Below are 11,353 nucleotides of genomic sequence, written 5' to 3' on the forward strand. Positions count from 1 at the left end.
AGTCTGTTGCTGTCTAATGAAGGGGGTTACGGCCTGGGAAAACTTTCGATGCAGTGGATACAGAAGGGAACGTATCGTTGTCTTTCCATTTTTGTTATTTTTATATACTTGAACTGAAACTCTTTGTTGGAAGCTCATCATTCTAAGGGAAGATTCGATGACAAATAAAATCGATGGTAACCTTTTTATTGACAGAAACTTATCAATGTGTTTTGGCGATATGACTCATTTTTCAATATTTTTGTCAACTTGACGCTGGCAGTGTCACTTCGCTTATTCACAAGTCTCTCCGTCACAGTGTGCACGTTCGTTTTGCACCAAGGCACAGGAATGTCGTTTTTACTTGTTTATTTTCTTCTACGTCAAATTGGTTTAAATACTGTACCTTGAAATCTTCTCATTCAAGTCTCCCACTCTACCCTTTTCAAAACAGGAACATTAATGGTTGATATCCGGAGTGGGATTTCAGGAAAGGACGGGGCTCCTCCATGGGAATACAGGCCCTCTTCTTGAACTCGACAGATCTGTTGGTCGCTAACGGGCTCCGGTGATTTGCATTGCCATAAAATAAGACGAACTGAATGTGTATTTGCCGTTTCGATTTTATTTAACTCCCAATTATTTTTCCAAGAAAAGTGTTGCACTCCCGCTGCCAACACTCCAGAGAATATGTGAATTAAAGATTTGAATATGGACTTATAGATATTGAGTTGTGGAAGGAGAAAAAAAATCATTTGTTGTGTGCTTTCTTTTCACATTTCCTGCACTGGTGCTAGAGTGTTTGATAAACAAACGGCTGACACTTTTGACCAACCACAACTTGAGCTGCAATTTTCTATTTGATCGCACAGGTGTGAAAACCAGATAAAAAAAAGCAACCGTGGCTTCTAAGAAATACGTGGAAACAATGCATAAAGTTTGGGAAATGAAAATATGAAACACGGATCCATTTTATCGACGGATACATTTGAAAACATAAGTAGAGCAGAAAACAATCGAAATAGTGTGGAGCAGCAGAGAGGGTTTCTTGGGGACGGAGCAGACTGGCAGAGCGATCACTTTACCCCGAGTCAAAATATTCAGCATGGAGAATTGACAATAACCAGTATGTTAATAAAATGCGTTTTTAAAGCTATCGAAAATATGTGTTCTTGTAAGGAGGGTAGAACGGATGACAGGACTTCAACCGTGGCAGTGCAGGCAACGCACAAGCACACACTGGTCTATTCAAGTGCCCTAGCGCAGTGTAACATAATGGAATCCGAGGACTGACGTAATACGAGGACAGATAATGTACTGCTCAAGAGTCGGAGATGGTCCATTTCCAGTGTGAGTGCACTTTTTACGTGGACAGACGTCTTTTCTAAACGGACCTTTTTTTTTTTTTTTTATAAGCCAAAAATAGTATTTTGCCTCGTTTTAAGAGAGTAGCCTCCCTTGTTCTGTTGTCTGTTTTGTTTTTTTTCTTAAGCTACATGAAATCAGTTGATATGTGATTGCACAAGGATTACAGTTTTGTTTCTCGTCTCATAAAATAACATGGCATTGCCACAGCACCAGCAAGTGCCCTCACACAATACAGAGGTTAGCTGTGATTCGAGTGGAGCTGCAGTGTCAGTGCGGATCAGTGACAACAAGTCCCACCAACACCTTGGCCAGGAGACTAGTCTTGGTGCAGGTGGTGAAATCAACGCAGGGGCCAACAAACCCTGCAAGTACAGCATATCTTCTAGCTGCAGTTCGGGAGAGTCCGGCGTACGAAAGACAATAATAACGAGCTTACGGAACCAGAGGAAGGTACCCCAGCTTTTCGAGAGGTCTGCTGCCCAGTGCTGGGATCCTAAGTTTGACTCTTCGATCCTTGAGGAGGCATGCCGAGAGAGATGCTTTCCCCAGACGCAGCGGCGCTTCCGTTACGTCCTCTTATACCTGGCCATAGCCAGCATCCTGTGGGGTATCTACTTTGGTGTGAACAGTTCCCGGTGTGACTCCGCTTCCTTCCTGGCCCCCACTGCTGCCTTCCTGATCTTCTGCCTCCTCCTCTTCCTCTTCACCTTTACCATGCTCTACGCCCGAATATACAATCACGCCTCTCTGCTGCTCATCGTGGTCACTTTTGCTATCACCCTGGCTCCACAAATGCAGGCTGCCAGCTTAACTCATCATAAGGAGACAGTTGATGACAACAGAACAGTGGTCCATGTTTCTGATTCAGTACAAGCTCCTTGTATATCCCCTGTAGGCACTTTCTCTTTATGTATGGAGGTCCTCCTTCTTCTCTACAGTGTTCTTCATCTGCGACTGTATGTCTCAGTCCTGTTAGGGCTGCTTTACTCCGTGCTGTTTGAGTCACTGGGCTGGCTTCACCTCACCCAGGGTGGCAGTAGAGATGTGGGATTATGGGCTGGAAATGAAGAACAAAAGATGGACTTGGATGCTTTGTGGTGGCTGGGCCCGGGCAAGGCCTTGCTGCACCTTTGTGCCCATGTGATCGGGATCCACTTGTTTATTATGTCAGAGGTGCGTTCACGCAGTACCTTCCTCAAGGTGGGTCAGGCAATCATGCACGGGAAAGACCTGGAGGTGGAGAAAGCTTTGAAGGAGCGTATGATCCACTCAGTGATGCCGCGTAGGGTGGCAGACGAACTCATGAAACAAGGAGACGAAGAGTGTGAGAGCTCTGGCAAACGCTATTCTGCCGGAACTTGCTCGGCCGTTTCCGCGGCCGCTGCGGCTTCGTCCAGCCCCAAGAACAACAAACGCAAGAAGACGTCCATTCCAAGGGGCCAGATCATCTTCAGGCCCTTCAACATGAAGAGAATGGAGCCTGTTAGCATCCTCTTTGCTGACATAGTGGGGTTTACAAAGATGAGCGCTAACAAGTCGGCTCATGCATTGGTGGGCCTTCTCAATGACTTGTTCGGGCGTTTTGACCGCCTGTGCGAACTGACGTGCTGTGAGAAGATCAGTACGCTTGGTGACTGCTACTACTGTGTAGCCGGTTGTCCAGAACCAAGGTCAGACCATGCGTTCTGCTGTGTGGAGATGGGCCTGGGCATGATCCAAGCCATCGAGCAGTTCTGCCAGGAGACACGGGAGACGGTGGACATGCGCGTTGGTGTTCACACAGGCACTGTGCTCTGCGGCATTCTGGGAATGAAACGCTTTAAGTTTGATGTCTGGTCCAACGATGTCAACTTGGCCAACCTTATGGAACAATTGGGTGTGGCTGGGAAGGTGCACCTGTCAGAAATTACAGCCAGTTTCCTGGATGATCGTTACCAGAGAGAAGATGGGAGGGTGTCAGAGCGGGTTGGCCAAAGCGTGGTTACAGATCAGCTCAAAGGTGAGCATTTTCCCCATTCAGTGCAAGGGGCTTTAGCCATGCATCAGTTTTTAGTCCCAGTGTTTGGAGTTAAACACTTGCTGCCAACAGACTTGGACTGAAATACCAGGTCCAGTTTACTCTGGCCTTCTTTGTTTGCATCTAGGTGTTGCAGGTCAGCTATGCATATTTGAATGCTGTCGATAGTGGTTGATAAGAGCACAGAACAAGTCAAGCAGCACTTGTGAGAATTGTGTCACGAAAAGCACTTTCCTCTATTCTTAACCTTTTTTTTTGGCAAGGTTGCCAGGGTAGAACTGGGTGTATCTTTCCCAAAGGCACTCAGATAACTCAGTTTCATTATAGCTTTTACTAACAACCTGTAATAAGAAGTGTCTCAGTCATCAGAACCTCCCCTACATATATGTTTTTTTTTGTTGTTTTTTTTTAAAAATGTTGTCTGTGATTCTGTTGTTGTCTGTAATGGTATGGTGTCATTCTGAGAAAGTGTTTGTCGCCACATTTTTAGCTTCAATCTTCACAGTGTCATGTCAGGGGCTATAAAAAGACGATCATTCATTGTGGCTTTGGTTTTGATTTAAAGTCATAGTGACTGTAACAGGTGGCAGCCTACCTCTTTCTTTCTTTCTTTCTTTCTTTCTTTCTTTCTTTCTTTCTTTCTTTCTCTCTGTCTCTCCCTGCTACCACCCTCTACACACTCACACAGGCACACACACACTCTCTCTCCCTTTTTCAACTCCCCCTAGACACACACACACACACACCACAAATTGTCACTATCCTTCTCTCTCCTGCAGACTCTGTTTTTTTTGTTGCAGTCTGTCCTTTATCTGTGTCCAGTGAGCTTTGTGATTTTTTTTCTTGTCCTTGTTGTGGCTCAATCAGTCCTATCAGTTCAAAAAATTCACCTGTCATTCATTGAGGCAAGACGGCTTATGCAATAACTATTTATTGTGTTGAGTCATGATTTTTTCGGTAGATCTTCCAGGCACTAATAGCTTTTTCAGCCCCTCTGTGTTATCTCTCCTGAGCACATAAGTACACTCGTATTTCACCAAGGGTGGCATAGCGCTTCAACGCGTTCTGATCTGCCTGTCTCTGCATTCTCACCCCCCAGCCCACTGTGCTGCTGCCATTGTCACTGAAGAATTAGAATGGGTGACAGAATTATCTGTGTGTGTGTGTGTGTGTGTGTGTGTGTGTGTGTGTGTGTGTGTGGGGTATGTGAGCACCATAGCCCAGTATCATTGGTTTGTCCAAGCTGTGTTAAGTAGATTCCAGTGTCTCTGTATGTGTCTGAGTTAGTGCTTAGTTTGTCCTTACATTCTCTCTGTCTTTGTGTTTTAACCTGAGGATATTCAACAGTGGGGAAGGGAGCGTCTCTCTCTCTCTCTCTCTCTCTCTCTCTCTCTCTCTCTCTTTCTTTCTCTCTCTCTTTCTCTTTCTTTCTCTCTTTCTCTTTCTCTCACTTTATCTATCTTTGTATGTATGTGTGTGCGCGTGTATGTGACTAACTTTTTGTGTGAGTAAATTTACTTGCTTTCTGACTCGTCAGCAGTTGTCTGGCAGGGCTCCAGTCAGTACACATTAGCAGACTCAGGTGTGTGTCCTCTGGTTCTTGTTCTCCTGCATTGATGGCACTCAGCAATTTACCCAGCTCTGTGTTACTGCTTCTCCCTGTGGTCTGTTCTAATGTCTTCATGATTCACCGTTTCACTGTTAAAAAATGCCAACATAAGCCACTATCAGATAGCTAAGACATTCGATTGGGAATGACTGTGCGTCTCTCTCTGGTATCAGGCATCTCAAAAGTCATGACTCATTGTGTAAATGTTTGGAAGTTTGAACGTTACAGACAAGTCTGTATAGTTAGTCAGAATGTATTTCTAGGGCTATCTAAAGCCTACATAAAGCCTACAAAAATAGACTACATATCCCAGAGAGCTCCTTGAGGAATGGGGGAAGTGTTTTGGCTGAGACTAGCAGTGTTCCTTCCTTTTCCTTTGCAATGTTTGTCTCCATTTGAATCACTTCCTTCCCTTTCATTCTCCCTCTCTCTTTCTCTCTCCCTCCTTCTATCTCTCTCCCTCCTTCTCTCTCTCTCACTCTCTCTCTCTCTCTCTGCATTTGTTGGTGTCAGTGTAAAGATTTGTGTACTGGTAACTAGAAAACTCTGTCCTGCGAACAGCATTTTAGATGTAATTTGGATGTCCAAACCTTAGAGCAGCCTGCCTGGCCTAAATCAGCATGCTGATTCCATTTCTGCCAAGACGGTGACAGATACCTGGCCTGGGTTTAACAGGTCCAATCCACTTTTGTGTGTATTCTGCTGCAGCCTTAAGCACTGAGACAAAAACATCCCATAGGATGAATACAGGAGATTGCATAATGACATATTCACTTCTAACCCACACAAAAAGGAACTCCACATGTACGTATACACACATTACTGTCCAATTCCATAAGCGCAAAGTCATATGGAGCACCTGGTGTCTGGGTCATTGTCTTGTAGAACATTTCTGTGTTTTGGGTGTATTACTGTTGGTGTTGTTAAATAATGATCCCATGCAGTTGCTCATCCAAAACAAAGACGGAGGAAAAAGTCAAGCATGCATGGGCGTGATTGAGGGTGTGTCTGTCACACTTGCTTAGTTGGCATCACGATGCAGTAGTGGGATTTAGGCTCAGATATAGAACAAATGATCCCCTCCGCATTGTCAGAAGTGTTTTTTTCTCGGTCGCTCACCTCAGATGGCTGTCTGATTTTTCGGCTCTTTTTTTTCTTGCTCTTTCCCACACACACACACACACACACACACACACATATACACACACCCACACACATGCACACATACACACCGGGGTTTCCATTAGCCGCTACTTACCGGTTTTTGCCCGGTAAAATTTTTAAATTAAAAAAAAAAACAACAAAACGTTAAAGTAAAATCTTGCCAGTAAAGATGCCCAGTAATAGATCTTTTGTAATAGCCTACATTTTGGTGGCCAATGTAGAGATTTTGCTTAATCGTTATTGTTCATCAGATAGTCAAACTGATCTGAGGTAGTTGTGATTCTTTCGTCAACCTCGGTGTACATTGTATTTGCGTTTGTAACATAGACTGTTATTGAAATGTGACCGGTAAGTTTCATATTTGTCCGGTAAAGTAAATTCTTTCCGGACACCGGACCGTCAAGAAAAATTTCTAGCAGAAACCCTGATACACACCTACACACACACACACACTCCACATGCATACACATATACACACACATACACACACACACACACACATACACTCACACTCACCCTCACCCTCACACACACACTGTCTGTCTCTCTCTACCCACACACACAGCCCAGCTGTGCTGTGTGCTGTGTGGCTGGCTGTATACCCTCTGTGAGGCAAAGTCTATTTCTGGTCTTTTCCCTGGAAAGGACCTGGCTGAGGCCTGACCCTGTTTGTGGCTCTGGAGCACAGACGCTCGCGGGAAGTAGTGTGTGTGTGTGTGTGTGTGTTTGTGTGTGTGTGTGCGTGCGTGTGTGCGTGTGGATGTGCCGAGGGTTAAGACAGGGTGCCAAATACTGCGCCGAGATTGCTCACAGTGTGTGACCTTGGTTGCAGGAGTGTGCAATATAGTGATCTCCAGAAAGCTCTCCACATGTTGCCTTGATTCTGAGAGCATGTGAAATAGTGCTCTGTGTGGGAGCACAGCATGACATTTGGATTATGATTGCTCGCCAAATACTGCTCCAGGAGAATCTCTGTGAATGTTGGTGGTCAGCCCCTCCCTGCTAAGACTTTTGCCCTTTTCCATAGACCTTAATCTGGCTCATACACATTAACTAAGATAAGCATGACAAACATGAATGAAGATGTTTCTTTTGGATAGCAGTACATCAGTGAGCTTTTCCTTTTCTTCTCATGTGTAAGAGTTGACTTTTTTTTTTGTTTTCCTGTCGATAAGACTGGACTGAATGGGAGACAATACAGGTGAAGGTTTTGACTTGAGAAAATAAGGGCGCGTGGACCTCAGCCAATCAGAAACCACAGTGCCTGCTTGACGTTTAAAACCCATAGGACTCTGAACCTGCAGGACCAAAGTTGAAGAACTTTGGAGTGATATTAATCCCTTTCCGATGAGGTCAGCACAAACAAATCCATATCATACATGACAAGTCAGTTCGCCCACATACTGACTCTGTGTGTGTGTGTGTGTGTGGGGGGGGTGTGTGTGTGTGTGTGTGAGTGTGAGTGTGTATTGCATTCCCATGCCATCTCTTCTGCCCTTTCACCATCACTCTAAAACAAACAGAGCTAGTAAATAACCACTTCAGCACAAAGAATTCACCTCAATTAGGGACTAATTACATCAGTGTTTGTTCTGCTCTCCATCCCTTGCCTGTCTGATGTAATGCCAGAGACTGAAGAGGCCATCTGCAGTCATTAAGACTACTGCAACCACTCCTGATCCCCTCTCCAACTCACACACAGCATCTCCATCAGCTCTCACTCCCGGAGGAGGTGAAGAGCGCATTAGAGTACCCAGGCAGAAAAGTGAGACCATTAGCTAGACCTCTGACACAAGCACAAAATATCATCGATTCAGGATTTAAATCCAGTGTTAGTCTGTGTGTGTGTGTCTGTGTGTGTGTTTCTACCTTTAACTGTTAGGGTGAATTCTTGTGCGTATGTGCGCATAAAGAAGGTGCGGCGTAACTTTTGCCCTTGAGGTTTACGACGGTTTGCTCAGCAGCGGAATCGGTCAGGGTCAAAGGGCTGATGTAATCTGTAGTTCTGTTTTCCAGGCGGAGGCATGTTTATATCAGTTTGTATGCATTCCTTCGCTAGAGAGGGGTGAGGACAATCAGGAGGAGGAAAAAAGGGCGAGAGTGAAGGAGTGAGAAAGAGGGGGAAAAAAGAGAGGGATGGGGTGGGGTAAAAAAGAGAATGAAAGCTGAAAATGAGAGATTAGCGAGGGAAACAGAGAGAGAAATGAGGAGCAGAGGGTGAGAGATTAAGTTAAACAATGGGATTAAGAGGAAAGCCACGAGTCAAAGGGAAATAGAGAGAGAGAGAGACACACACACAGGAGAGATAGCAGTAATGAGTGAGTGACTGAGTACAAACAAAAAAAAAAAACAAAAAGAAAAGCTATCATGAGAGGGGTTGATGCGTCGCTGCGGCAGTAGGGTGTGTGTGTGTGTGTGTGTAAGCTTGTTAGACTGAGGGTAAACAGAAAGGGCGATTTGTGGCGCTAATCTGAGGAATTATCATTACATTAGGTGTGGTGACAACCTGCACTGGCATCTCTCCTCTGAAAAAGGACTTATTACTGCTCTGCAGCTTGGTATCTTGTACTGTTAATAACTGATTCAGGGCCCGGTTTTGTTTGCTGCATTTGACTGCATTTAATGGTCGTGTGAGTGAGACTGATCTGAAATCAGTGGTAAAAGGTGATTAACAAAGCATTAGCTTCCTGTCAGGCCTCTGATGTAGCGATGGGATAGTGAAAAAATGACTTGAGCTCTAATGAGTGAGGAGAGAGAGGAAACTCTAGAGTCATAATTGAATTTGTCTGTAGTCTCTCACTGTTAACCATAGGAATATTGGGAGGTGGTAACACACTCACACACACAAACACACACACACACACAGACACACACACACACACACAGACACACACACACACACACACACACACACACACGCACACACACACACACAGCTCTGCATATGCCTGCAGGTTTGACTCTCTAGGAAATGTAAAAGAGTGGTTGAAAATGACACAGATAAGGAGATAAAACAATGCAGTGTTATTTAAAGAAGTATTCAAAGTATTTCCGACAGCCTCTGTTTTGTGAAGATAACAAATTACTGTGCAGTTGTTACAGGCCTTTGACCATTACATTTATGCAATACATAGTTTGTGTATCATGTATAAGATGATTGATTATTTGTTTATTTATTTATAATCGTTCAGACCAAGCCTGCTGTAATGATATTGACATATATTTGTGTATGTATTTGACATATATTTTTATACATATGTGTTTTCATTCTGCCTTATTTGGGTGGCATAGCTGAGAGGAATGATCTTGAAATGGAAAATAATGAAATGTGTTTGTTTTAAAATAGTCCAGTTTCCATTATGACCGTTCATATCCTAGGCAGAGGGTGTTTTTAACAAGATAAGGAGTCCAACCCTCGTCTGTGAGATTACACACACGCATGCATACACGCAAACACACGTACACACACATGAAGCAGTGACAACAACACTTTAGCTGGAAGAGTTTTTCCTTTTTTTTTTTTTCTTTTTTCCTTTTTTTGGTGTAAATACAGTAATCTATTAATAGTAAATATATCGCATTCCAGCTATTGGATATGCATTTGATATGTTTTGGGAACAGCAAGTTCTTCTTTTTTTTGTTCATTCATCACTGTTGCTTTGATAGTTCAAATGAAATCCATTCCTCTGGGAAGACAAATCATTTTCAGGTTTAATGGCTGGCTGCGATGTCAGTCTAACTTGACAGGTTTAGCCAGTCTTTCAGTGTATCCATGCCATAACTGTCATATGTTTGCGTGTGTGTCTTTGTGTGTGTGTGTGTGTGTGTGTGTGTGTGTGTGTGTGTGTGTTTATACTCATGTTCTCACTACTGCTATTTTTGTCCCCAGACATCCTTCCCAACTAATGGTTTACAGACTTTGTCCTCAACAGAATTTTTTTTTCCCTTTTGTGTCTGTGTTTTGTTACAACACTACCGAAGAATATGACTTCAGAAAGGCTATCAGAAGTAAAACTGCTGAGTTGTTTCTGTTTGACAGACATCAAACCCTGTACACCTTTGATGTCCTCTTGGCATGGCACGTTTTTTTTTTTTTCTTAGAGAATGAGGTTGTTGATGTTATTTGAGCACTGGCTCCTTCAAAATGCTTTTATGCCACTTCCAAGAAATGGTTGCTTCAGTTACTCTTTCTGTAATCTCTGGTTGCACACACACACACACACACACACACACACAAACACACACACGCACGCATGCATACATGCACGCACTCGCACACACACCCTTACTCACACGCCCACATAAATGCCTGTTCCAAAAACCCTGATACTCCCACACCGAGAAACAATACAGGAGCGTTTGACTCAGAAGAAGACAAACAGTTTTGTCAAGTGATGTCATGTTCTATTCTGTGTTAATCCATAAAAAAAAAAAAAAAAAAAGAAAGAAATCGGCTCTTTTTTTGGGGCTTCGAACACGTACAGGCACGTTAGCCAAGACGCACTCTGAATCTGTCAGCATATTTCTACTCCCAACCGTTTCCCTGCTCCCTCACTTCCTCTGACATCACTACCTGTGGGGGCGGCGTGTGAGTGCAATGGTGTGCTTTAGCGAAGTGTGAGAGTGTGTGTTAGCGAGTGTGTGTTGACACAGCTGGTAGAGCCGCATGCCTGCCAGGTTTTGCTGGCCTCGCTGTGCTTTTTCGGAGGGCCACATGGGTGCAGGGTCATGGAACTGCTCTGATAATGTGCTCCGCTGTATCCAGGGGTCAGAGTCATTTATGTGTTTGGACGTGTGTGTGTGTGTGTGTGTGTGTGTGCGCGCGCGTGCGTGCGGGCGTGTGTGTGTGTGTATGTGTGTATGCGTGGGTGTATGTGCGCGCGCGCGTGTGTGTCCGTGTGTGTGCATGTGTGGGTGTGCGTATGTGTGTATGTATGTGTGGGTGTATGCGCGCGCGCGCGTGTGTGTGTCCGTGTGTGTGCATGTGTGGGTGTGCGTATGTGTGTATGTATGTGTGGGTGTATGCATGTGTGTGTGTGCATGCGCGCACATGCATGCGTGTGTGTGTGTTGGGTGTTATGCAGTAATGATATTGTCTCTACCCTGGACTTTATGTGAGAGAAAGGAGGGGGTGAAAGTGAGAGAGAGACCGAGAGGGAGAGAGAGCGAGAGAAAGAAAGAAAGACAGAGAGAGAGAAAGAGAGAATAGTGCTCCA

The 11,353-nt window shown here is 44.4% G+C and overlaps 1 protein-coding gene across 1 annotated transcript in view; it reads left to right on the forward strand.

Moving 5' to 3' along the window:
* The first annotated feature begins 1,468 nt into the window (after positions 1 to 1,468).
* LOC115819299 (adenylate cyclase 9) overlaps positions 1,469 to 11,353 on the forward strand; it is a 27,390-nt gene continuing 17,505 nt past the window's right edge. Inside the window, exon 1 of the mRNA XM_030782860.1 lies at positions 1,469 to 3,346. Within this exon, the coding sequence (XP_030638720.1) occupies positions 1,540 to 3,346 (1,807 nt within the window). The 5' untranslated portion in view covers positions 1,469 to 1,539. The remainder of the gene's footprint in view (positions 3,347 to 11,353) is intronic.

Source organism: Chanos chanos, chromosome 8 (assembly GCF_902362185.1).
Source record: "Chanos chanos chromosome 8, fChaCha1.1, whole genome shotgun sequence".
In the NCBI taxonomy this organism is placed as follows: Eukaryota; Metazoa; Chordata; class Actinopteri; order Gonorynchiformes; family Chanidae; genus Chanos; species Chanos chanos.